The 20040-nt window shown below is 33.6% G+C and overlaps 1 protein-coding gene and 1 non-coding gene across 2 annotated transcripts; one reads left to right on the top strand and one right to left on the bottom strand.

The window, feature by feature from the left end:
- Positions 1-429: 429 nt before the first annotated feature.
- Positions 430-16329, bottom strand: LOC111047301 (mitotic spindle assembly checkpoint protein MAD1). Its single transcript, XM_039428542.1, has 11 exons — positions 16144-16329; positions 14627-14794; positions 12966-13172; positions 11360-11490; positions 10509-10775; positions 7414-7558; positions 6382-6541; positions 4949-5162; positions 4057-4229; positions 2933-3123; positions 430-1306 (listed from the first exon to the last, which is right to left on the bottom strand). The coding sequence occupies exons 1-11, from the start codon at positions 16228-16230 to the stop codon at positions 1127-1129; spliced, it is 1923 nt and encodes a 640-aa protein (XP_039284476.1). The 5' UTR covers positions 16231-16329; the 3' UTR covers positions 430-1126.
- Trnar-ccu lies at positions 4357-4429 on the top strand. Its single transcript has one exon. It is a non-coding gene; the product is annotated as a tRNA-Arg (tRNA).
- Positions 16330-20040: the final 3711 nt, after the last annotated feature.

The raw sequence follows: 20040 nt of genomic DNA, 5'->3' as shown, positions 1-20040 counted from the left end.
TATTGAATAAAGATGCATGCGGTACGGAAACTTCAGAGAAAGGAAAACATTCTCTATTGAAACTGACTTCTTTATAATAAATTATTCTAAAAATAAAGTTTTACATAAATGTCTGCCTTTTACCGTGTGAATTTAAAGCTCAAGTAGCCTATAGCTACTAGGTATTCTAGAAGTTTCAAAAGCTGAATTAGATAAACTCAAAGAATAGGAATTGAATATGCTGGAATTATAACTATAATTGTTGACAATAAAGATAGACCAATAATGTTTAGAATCTTTTTGTGTGTTGGTTTTCAGGTGAATTTTAAAATAATCCTTGGCAGCAAAAAACGGCAGCATTCAGACCAATGATACACAGATAGACCAATTCATATGCATGCGCAGGGGTAGTCAATAAATTGATATTGACACATAAAATAATATGTTAGATAGTTTTCAAAAAGATTTATTAAATAGTACATAGTTAGTCGAATGAGTTAGTACCGTACATAAAGGATTTCTTTACAAATGTGTAGTCGGTAAAAGGACGTTTAACATCAAAGCATTTTCACTTTTTGTCACTGAGAAATATTTTATTTGAACCTAGTATATTTTTAGTAACTATCTATAAATTAAAATAATAACAATAGTTTCTGGAATAATATTTTCAAGGCATTTTGCAACTTTTCAGGACACAATGATACTCTAAATTTTATTTAGATTTAAGATCATGTTTCATTCTTCTTGAAGAAGATATCTCCTTTCTATAAGGAAATCAAAGCTCAAAGACCGCTAGAAAATCATGATACATGTTACATGTCAACTGTAATTAATATTACAGTTATTGTAAATGTCAGAATAATTGTCAAACAGTCATTAAATTGCCAGATGAAAACTGATTAATTACCAAAAATTAATGAAATGATAGAATAAGTTTACATAAAAAATGTCGTGTTTATAGTATCTACAAAGCAACTCAACTTTTAGCATTCAATATCCCTTTCGCATGCAATACTATATCATCATTTTCTTATTCATACACTCTTGATCTCTTCAATTTAAAACAATAATAATACGTGGTTAAAACTCAAAAGCCTACAAAAATAAATTATTTTTTGGGAATACACTGATGAGCATTGTCTAAATTTTAGGTGGTATTTTGAGGCATAACAGATATGCAGAGCGTGTGCCGCTGGAACAGAAGGAGAGTTATGGAGGAAAGGAACGTTGGAATTGAATTTTCTTGGTAGAGGTGCTGATCAATCAGGTCTCCCAGTGTGTTCGAAAATGGTGTCTCTAACAGCTCCATGTCTCCTGATTGTGATAGCTGCAAAAGAATAAAAAAATACAATATTAATGTTTAATGTCTGGGAAACCACTTCAAAAAGAAAACATAAAATAGTTTGGGCAAACCAAATTGAATGCCTGCTGTATTAACTGAAAAATGACTGTATGAAGGCCATTCCAAAATATCATGATGGAAACAATCAATGATTTTGTTTATGATTTTAAAAACATAATGCATAAGAAATACAATTGAACATTGGGTCAATTAAATTAAAACTAGAATTTAGTGACTAGCAACTAGTCATTAGTTCTAGCTATACAGATAAGATTTTACAAGTGACTCGAATCCTAGCATTTGCACGAAACTTACTTAGAATTAGCAATTGCTAGCTTTTATTCAATCGACCTTAGTTTTTTTAAATTATATAATAGTTGTTGAAATGCTTTCCTCAAGTTTATTAAATTTGAGCTGTTTGATAGGCTCAACTACACTAATAAACTGTTGAAAAAGGATCTTGAAACCTCGGCTGTTGAAGGTCGAAACATAGTTAGAGGGTAGCGGAGAAAGTGGCTGAAAGTGTTAAAAAGTGAAATGCACGTATTCAAAAGTGTCAGAATATAGTAAGCGACAAAAGTAGATAATTTTTCTAACAGTTTACACGAGGTTAGATTGGTGTAGAATGTATTTATTTTACACTTTACACGAAGTTAAGTTGGTAAGGTGGACGATAGAAGGAAGTGGAGACATTTAATTAAAATAAATAGCTGTACTTTTAAGAGTAAGTTTGTTTTTCTATTCATGTTTAATGAAATTTCTCTCATAAGTGAATATTTACTATTTTGAAAATAACTGAGTGACATAAATTATTATAATTTTGGTATTTGAAACATCTAAATTCAAAAATATGGTTTGCAAAAATATTTTTTGACTGAAAATATTGTTCAAGTGAAAACCTAGCAGATATAACCCTATTTTGGACTTAATGTTACCAAAACTTGGGAGAGAAATAGAACAAGGTTTCCTCAGTTTTTCTCCCCCGATCTTTGATTTTTTTTTTGTAAAAAAATATTGAATAAAATAAAATTAGTTAAATGAATAAATTATAATATACTCTTAGCTAAATACTCTACTATCTCATTTTATTTATTTATTTGAAAATTTACATATTTGAGGGTACCGGTACCAGGAACTGAATCCCATTATTACCCTCATAACGCAAATTGAGCATACACTTTGAAAACAATACATTAAAATGAAGATAAGATAACTTAACTAATATACTATTGAGTTTTAGAAAAAACTGAAAACAAGATACAAACAAAATAGTAGAAAACCTTGCAAATATGAAACTTATAGTAGCAGATAAAAGAAACATCAAAATCATCAATAATATAAACTAAAATGATATGGACTATGAAGCAACACCAAAATTATTACGAAAAGAGTTCCCAAAAATAATTCCACTGTGGCCATTCCACAGTGTTTTCTACACTTCATCTTCGCCGCTCCACAATGTTTTGACTTTCAAGTCATTAAACCACTTACACTTCATTACCAACACCGTCCACTCCTACACACAAAGTTTTTTTCTACAACACAAATACAAAACAGTTTTAATAATACAATGAAGTACATAGTTTGTGCAAACTTGAATGCATTGAATACCTTGAAGAGAAGATGTTGATCGGGGGCGTCCGAGTAGACATTGGTGAGCCTGTACATTTTATTGGCGAGCGCATCAACCTTGTAACCGAGCAGCATGTTGATGGCATCTCGAAACTCTTGCCCGGTCATCTTGAACATTTCACACAGCTTCTGGTTTTGTCGTTCCACCGATTTCAGTTTCTCTCTTAGTTCTGGAAATAAATAACACATTGAATCCAAGTTTTCATTTTCACTAAGATAAAAAAGAGATGATAATCAAAAACATCTCAAATATTGGAGTAAACGTTTACTACATATTGTTAAGAAGTTGCGTAATCATGTAATACGAATTAAATATGGAAATTTCATATTGACAACAGTAGCTACTTAATTCATAGATTGCAGACGGGTTCCAAGACACTGGGCACAGTTTTCAGTGCAAGGTACTTCTCACAGAGTACTCAGGTACAGATTTCACAGTACAGTTGACAGGATACTCAAGAGTAGACGAACCAGGTCCTACGCTGAATGTGCGTAGAGTACTTTAAAATAGCCTACATCTGCAATTTATGAATGTCTTATTTTTAAAGTTTTGTAAAAGTATTGTTGTAAATGTAATTTATTTTTATTATTACATAAATTAAGGTTACAGTACTGACAAAAATCAGTTGAATAAACATGCACACTTTACAGTACTTTATAATTTTGAAATTTAAAAAATGTTCAATGGATACATCATCAAGTCAGTTATTAACGGTCTCATGAAGCCGCGTATGAAAAGTATGATACGTTCGAAATCTCATCATATTATATTAATATCATACATTTTATGATTCATATATCTTATCATTTAATGCAAAGTTGAAGTCTCGATTATTCAAGATTATTCCTATTGGCATTTCAATCGTTTTGGAGCCATAATATTAAATAACATATTTAGAATACCGTAAATGAATATTCTTTTGATGCGTAGGGGATTATATTGACTTGAGGTCCAAGTAATAACACTGAGCAGCCACCATATATTCCCAACTCCCAGTGAATGCACAAGTCAGCGGTACTCAAGTTGGACTCTCAAACTCTCTTAGTAGTTTTATGAGTGACCTTTCGATGGTGAAAATGGTGAAATAATATGATTCATGTACCTTCAACTTCTTTGGCAGTGTTGTAGTCGACTCGCTCGTTTACTTGGTGAGTGATGTCCAGTGTTTTTCCTTCTTGCATGAGCCGAATGCGCTCTTTCAGTCTCAGAATCTCGGCACGACACGTGTCCAGGTCTGAATCATGGCTGGACATGGCTTCTGATATTGGGTTCATTCTGGAAATCAATAAAAATATAATTGACAACTCAAAGAAGGTTGATGGAATCAGTTAAATTTGTTTATTGCTGAGGCTGTTTCTTATCCGTCATTAGTGTAAGAACAGTTCGAACCGATATTCAGCAAGCCCCTGTGGCCTAATGGATAAGGCATCGGTCTCCTAAACCGGGGATTGTGGGTTCGAGTCCCACCAGGGGTAGATTTTTTTGACCTGCCTTCGCACTGTAAAACAATTCAATTTTATTCTTAAATGACATCCCTTGAATCAATTACAGATTTGATTCGTGTTAGTAATTTTTATTTTACTGACTTCATAAAATTTATTATGCTGTTATTGATTTGAATCTACTGTATAATGAATACTATTATGATATTCTTCGTTGTTGTATTTTTCGTTGTAGTTATTTGAAACTAGACTGATTCAATTATTGAGTTATGAAAATTCCATGGAATAATATTAGATTTCTACATAGTAAAGATGTACAGGTGTAACATACAGTATATTGAATAGAAAAGCTTGGATTTGTCACAAAAATTTGCTGAACTGGTGGTTGAAGACTTAAAATTGACTTAAACTCAAAATCCTTCAATTAAAAATTATATTATTGGACATGTCGGAATAGAAACTTCTAGACCAACTACATTTAAAATTCTATCACTATCTTACAATTTTAATTGTAAGGACGTTATTTTGTATTTTCCTTGACGAAATTCTTACCTCAAATGCAATATTTTGTTCTGCCTAATATCGAAGTCTCCTTTGAGCGCTCTGTACTCCATTTGCTCGGAGAGTTCATCGACCTTCTTCAACAGAGCTTCCTTCTCCAGCTGAAGAGCGTTTCGTTCGGCTTTGATCTTTTCCAACTCTGCCGCATTGGCAGGACTACCACCGCAACTGTCTCTCATTCCAGGCGCATTTCCTATCGCTAAACCTAAAATTATTCAATGAATTACATTCATGTACAAATTATCATTGATATGTGTTTGATTTTGGTGTGATGACGAGACGAGACAGCTCCATTCCCTAGAAACTATTTGCAGACTGCACAAAAACCCAGAAAGCTTTCAAAACAGAAACCACAGTCATAACACAAGAAATAGAAACCTTCTTATCACGAACGTGGCTAGGAAGGCAACATACCAACGACACTTAAACCACCTAGCACCAAAATTCCACATTTTACTTCCTGCACACATCAAGATAATAGGAAACTCAAGAAAATTTAAAAGCGCTGTTAAAAACTGGAAGACATTATATTGAAAGTTGTGAATAGTTGGATTGATAGTTGAAATTGATAGTTGGATGATGGCGATACGATCGTCACATACACCATGATTCTTCTACGATCTTCTCGTTGTTGAAAGTTATATTTTGATTATTTATATTAGTTCTTCAAGAACGATATTACCTAAAAGATTGGATAGAAGACTATTGTAAAAGTTGAAAAGGAAATGAATCTCCACATAATAATAATTATTGGAATCCATATAAAGTGGATGGTAGATGTAAATCAGCATATTCAATTTTTTATTATTTTTGCAATAAATGTGTATCAATGTTCTCAAACAATGGATGTAGAACAATTACTTCTTTAAAAGCGATATTAGCCAAATTATTAGATAAGAAAGCAGCTACAGTATTGGAAATGGATTTCTGCAACTAACTTTAACCAACTAGTGAAAATTAAAAAGTAGATTACTTTTGTTAAATGTAGATTTTATTGATTGGAAAACAATAATACTCCTGAGTTAAAACCTATGGATAATAGGAAAAGTGTAGCCTATATAACATTTTTAGGATGAAAACAAAACAATTTTAGTAATGCTACAGAGTAATTCATTCGAAACCAAATAATCAACTTTATTGGTGTGCATTGTAGAGAATATTGGAGTAGGGGATAAAACTAACACAAGGTCAAATAATTTTTCAAGGGCAATGGAAATGAAAATCAATAAGAACTTTGGAAATTTTAGAAGTTTTATGATTTTATCAATCGATTTTAAATGAATTACATCGTGATTGATGAAGTTAAGATGAAAATAAAACATTACACATACAACGTTGTTAAACATTGTAAAGTACTCTCTGAAAATCAGCTTGATAGAAATTCGTATTTATCAAACACTTTCAATTAATCATGGAATACTCACTAGGATCAGCTTCCAGTTTCTCCATACGCTGCCTATAGCCTTCAATAACCTTTTCTAGAGCTTCAACTTTGTTGTTTTGCTGCATGTCCAGTGCTGAGCTAGTTGTTACCGTGAACTCTTTTTGGCATGAATCAACCATTTCACGCAGGTCATTCCTTTCCTATAACATACATACATACATACAACATACCAATTGATTGCATTTATTCAATTTTCTATAAGAATAAGTTTTTATCAAGATTACACACACACACGAGAATCTATCAAGAAGAACATAAAAACTAATTTGACTTCATCCAAATTTCTATAAAAATCTGTTTTTATCAAGGTTACATACACACGGTAAAATCTAATAAAGGGGAAAATAGAAAATTAGAAGTGGTCTGGAGAAGAATAACAACCTTTATGATATAAGGGGAAAACAGAACAGCACAGTATCAATCAATCAATAATCCTTTATTGTCATGAAACACAAAGTGTTGTAACAAACGTCAAAATACAATAAAATTAAAAACAGTCAATATACTTTAAAAATAGTAATATAGTCAAAATAATATTTTTGTAGTTTGATAAACATTTAATCAGAACTAGCATTTAATATGGAATCGAAAATTACAAGAAAGATGGACTGTAAACTTATTTCTGACGATGTCCACATCAGACTATGATTGTGTGTTGGGCAATAAAGTGAGGGATATACAAAGAATGTCAGAAAATAAGGCGAATCAAACCTCTGACATGTGCCGGCTTGCCTAAATTTATAACTGTAAGCAGATATGTATGTGGAAGTATAAGATATACAACAGAAGCAGGAAAGGTCGACTGAGAAATAGGTGTACAGATTATGTGGAACGCGATCCAAGGATGCTCGAAGTTTGTAACTGGAGGAGGCAGGCCGAGGATCGAGACTGATGGAGAGGATATGTGAGGGAGGCCAAGTGTTGTAAAGACCTGTAGAGCTAAGGAGTAAGTAAATAAGTAAGAAGATATGTTATTAATTTAGTAGAAATAAACTGAAATCAGAATACGAACCCAAATAATGAGAGAAAGTTGTCGTTTCAATCGTCGAACCACAGCACTGCTCTGTTCCGCGGTACTCTTCATTTGTGCAATCTGAGACCTCAAAGCTTCAATTTCAGATTCCGATTCTTTTTGTTTCTCCTCAAACACTCGTAACCTGAAAATTTAAATGTCAAACGAATTTCTGTTATCACATGCCACTAATTCTCCATTATAATATTATAATGATAAATAAGGGTTTAATGGACAGTATCGATATTATTGCAGGCCCTAAATAGTTATTTATCAAAGTACTATCAGCCTTCAATTATATTTATGTAATTTATTATAGATATTGATAATAAGATAATTTTATGTTAAATTTCAGCTTTTTAAACATGATAAGCAACAATCAAGAAGAACAACTATTAAAAGTTGTACATTATATCATAAGACAAAGTTTATTCACATCTACTGACACTTGATAGACATGTAACATATCAGAAAATGTAATGGAATTATTACACAATTATTGGATAAAATAATTAGGCAATTAGTACTATTAATGAATTGAAAAACTAACCTAGAAGATAAGCGGACCAGAAGTGACAAATCTATTTTTCCATCAAAATAAACGAATACCTATCTTTTGTTAGAGCAGAAGCATCATTGTTGAATAAGTTCAATTAAATTTTGATAACGAAACGCTCTAAAACAGCAATGGTTTCTGATTCATTCACTTATTTGCACGGGTTCCTAATGACATCTCTTCGATTTTTTTAAACAAATGTCTTGTTTAGAACAGGAGGTCGACGCAGGTTCTTCATGTATTTTTGAAAAATTCCAGACAAAACTTCACATTTAATTTGAGTTAGGCTAATCTTCAATTTTGACCTAATTTATGTTAAATACAAATTAATTATTCTGCTCATATCAGACAAAGCTAACCTTTGTTTCGGCACTAGTGAAAATTTTACAGATATGTTACTAGTATCTTTTCACACAATGAAACAAATTCAATAGGTACTTATTCCCCATATTCCGCCAATTTATTGTATAAGTAATATTATATGGGCATTTTAATAATTCAGTGATAGGTAGTGCGAATTAATGCAAATGATATGAATAAAAATTATGTCCAACTTAATACTAAAATCAAATGATTGAACTGGAAAAAATATATTGAGATTCACGTTATAAAGTCAGCACCTTATTAACATTGGTTTGATATCCTCGTTTGCCTTTAGGCAAAGCACAAAGCTCTATCCTTTTCTAACTCCTCAAATACACACCTATTTCAAATCGTTTGTAGACTAAGTAGAAATACAATCAACTACCAGAATATTCAATCTCAATTATTAAGGAAATGTATTACGGAGAAATAATATTCTCTTGATAAAGAAAATTTACTTGGTAAAGCAAATATAAGGTGAATATAGTCTAATATATTTGAGATATAATTGATCACTATCAACATCAGCAATTAATATTAATAAAAAATACCGGGTCACAGCTATGTTTATTCTATATTTTTACAGAATTCACATAATTGAAATGATTAATATTACTATACTGTACTGAGGAAGCGATTGGTTCGTGGTCGTGCTGATAAGCTATCGATTAGATGAGTTACTTACGCTCTATGCGCCTACTACTACTGTTGTAAAGGTGTAGTAAGAGCCAAACTTATCTAAACCATTTATGAGTTTGAAGAAAATCGCTTCCCGGTGGTTCGGAACCCACTTAAAGGTCCACTCATCTCTCACAATCATTGGTCTCCTTACCAACACACAGTCTATAGTGAGGTCCACGTTATAATGGCAGTGGAGAAAGATAGGAGAACAACGTTGCCGAACCTCTGTCTTGTTAATGCCTTCTATTGACGGTAGCTGATACAGGTTTATTGATTATCTTTTTTCTGTATAGGGCTACTTGTAATAAAAATAAAAAACTTCAGTACCATTTTTGAATTATTTAATCACAACATGTTTCGGACATTGATGCCATTTTCAAGTCTTGACTGAAAATGGCATCTATGTCCGAAATATGTTGTGATTAAATAATTAAAAAATGGTAAAAAGATTTTTTATTTTTCTTTCTATTTTTAGGTTTATTGATGTAATATTAACTGTTCATTCTAGTTTAAAATATCTATTTTATTGAATGATAAATTATATTAGTTTATGCAAAGGGAAGCTTCTTGAAGCCCTAAACAATAATGGACTGCCATCCAAAATTATTAAGCTCGTGGCAGCTACCCTGGATGAGACATAAGGTAATAGACTCTAGGGTAAGGATAGACAAGACTGTTGAAGACTGTTCCCGTGTGAAGTATGGGGTAAGACAGGGAGATGCTCTGTTGGCATTATTGTTTAATTTGGCTCTACACGAGGCTGTCAAGGATATTGCACATGAAAGTACTATCGTGAATCGATTGTGGCAGGTCTGTGGATACGCAGATGATCTGGTCATAATAGCAAGAGCTGTGCCAGCACTGAGAGAAGCCTTGACGCTATTGGTAAATAATGTGGAGCCAATGGGGCTGAAGATAAACCAGCAGTGGTAAGAGGCTGTACTACGAACATGGAAATTGGGCACTACACATTTCAGCAGGTGGACGACTTTGTGTACCTAGGATATTCCAAAGAACCAAGAACCGATATTCCAAACATGTTTTCTCATTTAGTGAGGTCCACGTTATAATGGCAGTATTTGATTAACATTGGTGTTGCTATCCTTGTCTATCATTCGACATCTTGTCTATCATCTGACAAAGCAGTCGAAAAATATCCTTTTTTAGCTCCGCAACGTTGCCGGATCGTTTTCAACAATAAGAAATATAATTAGGAAATATTTTTGATTTCAATGAAAATTATATTTATCAAGAACATTGAAAAATATATTTTATAGACGAAAAAAAATATTATTCATTATTTCAGACAAGAACGAACATATTGCATCAGATATATCGGCGTAAGGTATCCTCTATAGAAGGCAGAGAATCGGTAACGCTGTTCTCCTATCTTTTTCCATCTTATAACGTGGAACGACATCCCTTAGGGACGATGAGGTCCATACGTGAATGATAGAAGTTATTTTTTTTAATTAATATTGAAATAAGAGCCAACCTGGCCTCCAAATGCGTTTTGTCGGAAGTGAGCAGAGCCTGCCGCTGTTGCAGTGTCTCGATGTACTGACGCAGACCGACGGGACTGGCCGCCTGTCCGCCCAGAATGTGCTTGGCTAACTCTGTCCACTCCTGCTGCCGCTGCTGCATTACTCCCATCTCCACGGTCAACTTCACCACCTCCTGTTCGCGCTCCTTCAGGATGGCCAACTGTGCACGCAGATCCGTCACCACGTTCTCCAGGTACAGTTTGTTGCCGATCGCTTGTCTGAACAAAAAAAAAAACCGCTTTAGAACAATATAAATGGTAGCAAAATAAGAATGTTCAAGTTATAATTTTAGAATTTTAAAGTAGATAACGCTATCCTTTTCTAAATCTGCTTTGTTTTTCAACAATGTAGAAATATAATAAATAAGATATTCAATCTCAATTATGGAAATTTATTATTAAATGCTTCTTTATAATTAAAATATAATTGATCAATTGAATCAGTTTAAATGATCATTGAATATTTCATCAGATATACCGCCAGCTATATTCTTTAGAATAAAGAGGCAAGGCAGAGAATTGGCAACGCTGTTCTTCTTTCCTTCTCCACTGCCATTATAATGTGAACCTCACTATATGTGTTCACAAAAATCTCAGACTTATTCTCATTCAGAGGGAAATTGTTTAAATTCACTGTACATGTGATCATGTTTAAAAAAATGTTCACTTGAAAAGTTAAACTCATAGCAAAACTGTTAATGTTTTAATCTTTGACTTTATCAAAGATTGGAAAAGGTTTTAAAATTCAACTCTAAAAAGATTCTAAGTCACGATTCTATTCTGAATGCTGAAGATTTATTGACCTGGTTGTCCTATTTTCTTCGCGTAATGTGGTCACTTCTTTTTCCAATTCGTACATTTTCATCAATTTCTTCTGTTGAAGTTTGGCGGCTTTTATAGCTGAGTCGTTCGTTTCTTGTTCGTATTCCAAATCCTAAAAATAAATCGAACATTTTAATCAACTTCAATTCAATAGATTCATCTATAAAGAAGTTGAATAATTTATTATTACACATTACAACACTATCCATATTAGATATGAGACTAGCAAGCTTATAACATCTCATTGTACAGCATATAACATGTTTTATTTGGACAATAACGTGGCAGATAGATTATTGTTAGTTTTTAAAAATAATTATGTAGTTAAAGGTAAACTAATAAGTCGAAATATATTACATGAATTTCAATATTATTCTATTTCACTTTTCATTAAGAGCTTCTGGTTTATGACTATCGTGGAACACTTTAAAACGACTAAGAAGTCTAAATTTTTAGTAAATAATAGTATAGGCCATCTGTTCTAACATGAGCCTCAACCCCTAAAACGGAGAAAGGGCGTAGGGATGTAGGGGTGAGAATGTCTCTCACACATCTTCCCTTCTCACTCTGCATGCATACTACCAGTGTAGAGAATGTTGGAAGTGGGGATACCAACTGATGAGAACAAACTGATCAAACTTTTACTTCCACCCTAAAAAAAAGAGTTAAGTCCTTCATACAATGGGAGTCGAAGTTTTATATTTCATGTGGAACACTTTTGGACTTGACGACCATCTTCAACAGTGTTACTATTATATAATAAAACTTTAGACTGCTGTCGTTGTTCCAAGTGACGAATTTCAAGTTTGTCAGCTTATTTTTCTGATCTTCAAAAATCAAATATCAGAGTTTAGTTTTGTATAAGTGTTATTAATTTGTTGTTTATGAGAAACAATAAATTCTATTCTATTAAATGGTCAAAATGTATGATAGATATAAACAGGCGTGGAAGCAGAATTCATTTTACTAATTTTGATGGGATTACCACTAAAGTGTACTCATTTGAATATGATTTAGTTTAAAAAGTTAATAAGTTGAAATAAATAAGCTTTAAGGAGAATCACTTTCAAATGTAAGGATTGATGCTTAGAATGCATCCCGACACATAGTCTCTATAGTAGGATACTACACGACAGTTTAAGGAAAATAATCTAAGTATGTAACGGACTTTTTTTATTGTAAATGTTTTTTTCATGTTTAGTAAAGAGAAAAAAAATTGATAAATCAAATTACAAATTGTTATTTAATTATTATTAATTATTATTAATTATAATTATTAAAAAATAAATCGAAAATGAACTTACAGCTAGTGCACAAGTTCGCTTTGCTAGTTGTGCAACTTCTTTTTTCTCATTCGAATGTATTATTCATTTCTATGATTATATATGTATTGTATATTTCAATTATTATTGTACTATTAATTGGAAATATTTTAGTGATTTTATATTTTGGGGAAATAAAGATGTTGATTCAAATGTGGCAAATTCATGTGCAAGATAATTTGATTGTATGTCTTGAATAAAGAGTGATTGATTGATTGATGTTATCGATGCAAAAGTGAATCCCAATGTAATGTGAATGACTCACCCTAACTCGCCTAGATAGCGTACTGAGTTTGGCCTTATCTTCCTCCCACAGGAGACAATCCGCTCTCTTCTGCTTCAATTCGGCCTGCATCTCCTCCATTGTCTTCTTCGTCATCAGCAATTCCTCTTTCAGGTCTTCCAGCTGGCTCTCAACGACACTTAATTTCTTTTCCGTCTGAGAAGTTTTCTCGTCGCTTACAAAGTTTACCTGTAAACATGATTGAATAGAATGTGTATTCCAAGCAGTTTTGGGCAAATGCCTGTTGTTTTTACCTGGATTGTATTTCCATATGAATAAATGAATAATCTATGATATATCTTCTTCTTCTTCTTCTATATGCCGGCACCGCGACGGAGATTGGCGATCATCAATGCAATTTGGATTCTATTGACTGCAGCTCGGAACAGAGATGTCGAGGCAACAGTGAGAATTGCTGGTAAGTTGGTGGAACGTGTACAAAGCTTCAAATATCTTGGATGTTGTGTCAATGAGAAATGGAGTTTCGACCAGGAAGTAAGGAGTAGGATTGAGCAGGCAAGGGCAGCATTTTTCAGAATGAGAGGGGTATTATGCAATCGGAACCTTGCTCTCGAGACTAGAATTCGTTTGTTGAAGTGCTACATCATTCCAGTGTTGTTGTATGGATAGGGGAAGGATGGACATTAACGAAAGCATTGGAGGCAAAGCTGCAGGCGTTTGAACTATGGTTGTATCGGCGCATTCTTCGTATTTCATGGACAGAAAGGGTGAGGAATTCTGAGGTATTAGAACGAATTGGGACTGAAGTGGAGGTTCTTTAATGTATTAAGAGTCAGAAGCTTCAGTATTTTGGACATGTGATGCGCAATGAGAAGTACAGATTCCTGCAGTTGATAATGGAGGGCAAGATTGTAGGAAGACGCCGGCCTGGAAGAAGGAAAACATCCTTGTTAAGGAACCTGAGAGAGTGGTTCAACATTGACATCTCTGTTCCTAGCTGCAGTCAATATGATATATAATGGAGGAAATAATCGGCTTATACACGTAAGGGATTGGAAATTCACGAATGACGCATCATCACGTCTGATCTACTAGACTGATTAACTTGAAAGTTTGCATATAGATTCTTAATTTAACGAGGATGGTTATAGTTTATAGGTCTATTTCAAATTCTTCAAGATTTCAGTAAGTCAAGTTTTTTATTAGCCCCTTGCGGATAACGGGTTACCTGCTAGTTATCAATAAAATAATCAACCTGGGAAGGTTACAGGTAACCTGTTTCAAAATGGTCCAGGTTGGTCTAGTGGCCTGATGCGTTACATCCTTTCCAGTCTGCTAGTTCTGCCTGGTCGGTGTTGAATCCCGCTGGTAGGCATGGACGTTTGATCAATCACTCATTCCATCACCAACGCACAAGCAAAAAAGCTCATGCGGGCATTATCAGCTACCATATAAAAAAATAAAAAAAATTCCAAACTCTCTACCTCTTTCCGGGTTGAAATGACCAATACTATATTTAAGATAGCTATTGCACATAGCACATTCAAAATTCAAATTATGTAAACTGAAAAAGGTTTTAGTAAATAACAGATTTGATCTGAGCTTTCATGAGAGGCCATGAAAATATATGCCTAAAACTGATACAAATTTAGCCTATACGAATAGTGATAATAAGTACTGACCTCACTCATTTTCTCCTTGAGAAGCATGTTTTCTTGAGTCAGCGCTTGGCATTTCTTTTCAAGGCTTGAATTATCTTGACGCATCGATGACTGCAGCTCATTCAATTCTTTTCTTGTTTCCATTTCACGTTTCTTCAGTATCTTTAAACGTTGTTCTACCTCAGCAGCCTACGAGAAGATGCAATATTGGAGTCACATAGACATAAATTCATAATAATTATTATACAAATGACATTTTTGGTATAGGTTGCAAACATTTGTTCAAATAGTATTATTTTTTGTTTAACTAGTACCTCATTACAAATTTCAATGTATTGAACTAATTGAACGATCGTCAGCGAGTTCTCACTTTTGACTTACTAGAGCCCAAAGTCGTTGTCCGTCTGTTTGTATGTTCTACAAATAGAAAGAATTGATCAATCAGCTTCAAATTTTAAACACGTATTCTTAAAAACCTTTTTACAGGTCAAGTTCGTTGGACAACAAAATTGATTCACTCCCTTGTCCTTTTTCAGGATATAAAAGTAACATTGGAAGTGCATAAGAAAAAATTGTTTTGGTTTATCATTTAGCTGGAATTAATTGCATGCTATTTCTATAAATTTCCTATTCATTTAAAAAAGCTGATGCTATTTGGGAGTTATCACACAGACAGACAGACAGACTTTATGCACCGACACATGAATTCAGCTGAATAATACACAACATATTTAATTTATAAGCTAACGTCTGTCTGCCTTTCTATTGTCTGTCTGTAACAAACGCATAATTAATAATACTACTTGTGATTGCAGTTGCTATGACGTTGAAAAATTTGCTATGAACATTTTTTTTGTTCAAATTGTTAAATTTGTGAGTAGAAGCTACTACAGGGTGTTTCAGAGAAAGTTAAATAATTTCAAGAAAAACAAATCTTTTCATATCATTCAATAGTAAAATTATTCTAAAATGGCATTATTTATACTATTGAATATGAAAAACTTTATTTAAAGATTTGTTTTTCTTGAAATTATTAAACTTTCAAAATTTACCGTTTCTCTAAAACACTCTGTATCACTGTTCACTAACACTTGATTATCCAATGTAGGTACTCATTTATTTCATTTTTGTACTATTTATTAGTATCTTTAAATGTTGAGATTATTGAAACGGTTTGAGATATCGGTGTACAGGTTTCGGATTACTCCACATATGAGGGATTCAGGTTGGCGGACAAAAGTTTTGAAGTAACATACAGAATTTTTTCATTTGGAATTGGATCCCCATGGAACTTACTGCCATATCAAACTTGTGAATTCAGCTGTTTTCATAATGAATGTCATCAAATCTGTTGCGGTTTCAGAGATCAATACATTTCATGAGCGAGTTCTTCAACCCAGGGGGTCGCTAGTTATTAAATAATATGAGCTAATAAAAGTGGATTAATTAGGCTTCTAAGGCGAGTGAACTGTGACTGTATTTGTAAAATTGGATAATTTATTTATATTAAAGATTATAGCACTCATAAGTTAACTTACCTTGCTTCTCTCTTTCTCAAGAGATTGTTGTAGACTCTTCTTTTCCTGTTCGAATAAGAGTAAAGTTTCCTTGTGGACAGTCTGCATCTGGGTTATTCTTGATTCCAAATTTGTAACTTGAATGCGAGCTTCAACCAATTCCGATTTGATCCTTCTTGACTCCCATGGTGATGCTGAAATATAAGATTAAATTTTGGTTTATAATACTAATTTGATTTGAATACTTAAAGTCTTTGCCAAGGACTGGGATTATCAGATAGGCAGAGTCAAAATTTCAGTCACATAATTTTAAATGAAACGGCATTGTTATTCATGTTGTAAGGTGCTGAATACCCAAAATAAAGGCTTCTTACTCACATTCCATAGTGAGTCGAGCATGGAGTATGTTTTTCACAAATGTGTAGAACCTGGAGTTCTACTTGCCTTATAACTTCTTGGGAAGGCTGTTGAAGATGTAGATGTTTACAGTAGGGATGGGTATCGGAAGACAAAACATCGATGTTTTTCACCTTAAAATCGATAAGTGAAAAACATCGAACATTAAATATCGAAGTTTTTGATGCATCGCCCTACGTTTTTACGGATGATACTATAAAGACTTATCATGTCGTTAGAGTGATTCAGATAGTGAAAATCAATTTACTTTTTTATGTACATATAAAAGAAAGGGACAGAGCTTTTGAAAAGTAGTAAATAATGAAGAAATATTATTGATTGGCAGCAGCCAAACTGAAAGTTTATAAATGTTTGTAGGTAATCAGACTTGACGTTTAGTAACGGAAATTGATATTTAATTTGAATTTAAAAAAGAAAATCCAATATTCTAAAATATTGTTTTATAGATTTGAATACTTGTTTGATATAAAACGAATTAAGACGGTATTCTATTGTTCAAAATTTGTAAAGACAATAAAGTTGAACTATTAATATTACTTTTTTATTAAATGGATGATAAGAATGATCAAATAATTTTGAAAGAATAAATAATACTCAAAAGACATTTCAGAAACGATGGATGAATTGATTTTCATTAGTATTAATATTAATACAGTAATAATAATAATATCGAGTGACCTGGCTGGCTCAGGTCTGGTGTCAGAGTTTTCAGGTCGCAACTGATCAATTTCAGGGCCTCTGACATGACCTAACGACTGCTTGCTAGGCAGCCGGGACCGACGGCTTAACGTGTCCATCCGAAACACGGGAGTGGCCCGAGATAAATATCTTGCCCGGGCCGGGATTTGAACCCGGGCCTCTGAATCATGAAGCCAGCATCTGATCCACTCGACTACGGCCACTCCATATTAATACAGTGAAAATGATATAATGTGCAGTATAATATGAGGGTTAAAAAAATGAGACGGGGCCGCCGAAAACAATGGATGGACAGGTTCCAGACACTCTTCAGTGGTCACCTACTGTTATTGAATTTCTACATTTTCGTGGTCTATTGTTAAGGTTTCCACTCCGATCAATGTATTGGTGAAACAGTGTGCTTTCTAGAAGGCACTTTCAGTTGTAAACCAGTGATAGCATACAGTGATTGGATAAACACACACATTACTGTCGATGACAAGTACAAATTTAGTCAAACGTACGTGGTGTGTAAAGCCCACATCGATTTTTGAGTTTACAGTCATAGCCTGTGTTGGGAAGCTGTTGCAGGTTCCAGCTAGTCTGCTGCGAGGAATTTCCATTGTAACCATTTGTATAGCCTATCACATCTCTTTTTAGCAGTATCTGATTTTTTGTATATCAGCAAGCACAGTACTGGCTATACTCTGTGATGATTTCGAGGCTCCTAAAGAGTTGTCGGCAGTGGTCCCTGAAGCCTGAGTAGGACACTATCTCAGATTATTTTTCTGTAGGAGCAGCACATCATGGACGGCTGGTGCATGACCCACAGTGGTAAACCATATAATATGTGACTCTGGAATAGTGAGTGGTATTCCATGAAGTGGTTAACCTAGTACCTCAGTTTTCTGAGAAGGTAATAAATGAAAGTTTCCTGCACACCTGTTGAACATGGTGATTCCAGTACAACCTCCTTTCTATCCAGAAAGCCAGCAGCTTTACTGGTTCTTCTGCAGCTGTTTACCTCTTCAATGAGCAGACTAGGATGCTAGTTTTATGTTCATTGAGCTTCAATTTGTTGGCTAGAAACCACACCTAAGCCTCCTCAATGAGTCTGGCAGACTTAACCCTCCCTTTTTCGATGATGTTACCTCTGGAAATCCAAGGTGGCGTCATTCACAAAGAATACTGACTGAAGTCGTTTATCAGCAATATGAACAACAGGGGGCCTAGAAATGATCCTTTTGGTACTCCATGCTTTTCATCTTTGCGGATTTTTGAGGTGGCACCTCTCAGCTGGACCACCTTCTGCCTATCCTCAGGACTGTGCCCCCTAGGGCATATCTTTCAAGTTTCCTGACCAATATTTTGTGAGGGACGCAGTCGAAGGCCTTGTATGATCTGAAATTTGGCATGAATATTTATGCTATGAAAACTCAAATTAAAATAGAAAATTTTCGATGTACATATTCAAAATGGCAGCCATTTTAAATTTCTGATGGCAAATTTTACGAAAACCGTTCACTTTACAGAAAATTTACAAGAGACAAAAAGTTAGCAAATTTTATAAAGATTTCAAGGATACCTTATTTATTAAGATTGGTCGAAGAATAGCAGAGAAATAGATATTTTCGTACTGCATGCATGACCACTTTTCACCATTTAAACATCAATATTACATTTTAAATTCCAATTGTATTATTAAAGATGAAGCTTTGAATCTCGGTATGGCTTCATATGGCCATACAGCTGATTTTACAATGTTTTTCAGATGATCTTGTTTGTCTTGCGCATTCATGCAGTACGGAAAGAATTAATTTCTCTGTTATTCTTTAACCAATCTTAAATATCGGGGACCGAGCTTTGCTCTGGAGTACAAAAGCATAAAAAATGTATTACGAAAGAAGAAAGTTTAATAACATTTATAGTACGTACAGAAATGCTCTATCTAATCACAGTAAATTGAGATTAACTCCCAGAGGAATGCAAAACAAAAAATTTCCCTCACAAAGGCCCGGTTGCACAAAAGCCGGTTAAATTTTAATCCTTATTAATTTCACGTGAACCAAATCAGAGACCATTTAAAAAAGATGGATCTACTGGAATTAATCAGGATTGAAAATAACCCGGCTCTTTTGCAACCGGCACTAAGTACCTGATTGAATGATTACAAAGTTCAACAGATGAGTCATAATTTTGACACAGTCCCACACACATGAACTCGCTCATTCACTTCCATCATCAACAGACGACGAAATAATTATTATCAGCTGTTTTTCCAAGGATTAATAATAATTATCCTTTTAATGTCCTTCAGGGAGTTTTCCCAGGGATGAGACCTATTACAATAGATTTTTTATATTATAAACCTACTATGTTCTGAATTTCGTGAGAATCGTTAGAGCCGTTTTCGTGATCCGGTGAAATACAAACATATAAACATCCAAACATTTAAACATATAAACAGAGATTGCTCGTTTAATAGTATAGGATAAATAAGGTATTCTTGAAATCTAATTTGCTAACTTTTTTGTCTCTTGTAAAAATGTTCTGTTAAGTAAACGGTTTTCGTAAAATTTGCCATCAAAAATTTTAAATGGCCGCCATTTCGAATATGTACATTGAAAATTTTCCATTTTATTTTTTAAAGTTGAGTCTTTATAGCAGAAATATTCATGCCAAATACAACATTTGATCAATACAACATTTTGTTCTTGAGATAAAAATAAGGTATTCTAAGTGAAAAAAAAAACAAAATGGCAGCTACAAGGATAACCGCTGAGTTTTGGACACTTCAAATACATTTGTAATCACCTATCATCC

This window comes from Nilaparvata lugens, chromosome 5 (genome assembly GCF_014356525.2).
Source record: "Nilaparvata lugens isolate BPH chromosome 5, ASM1435652v1, whole genome shotgun sequence".
NCBI lineage: Eukaryota > Metazoa > Arthropoda > Insecta > Hemiptera > Delphacidae > Nilaparvata > Nilaparvata lugens.
The sequence above is the reverse complement of the archived record's forward strand: the minus strand, read 5'-3'. Positions and strand labels throughout refer to the sequence as shown.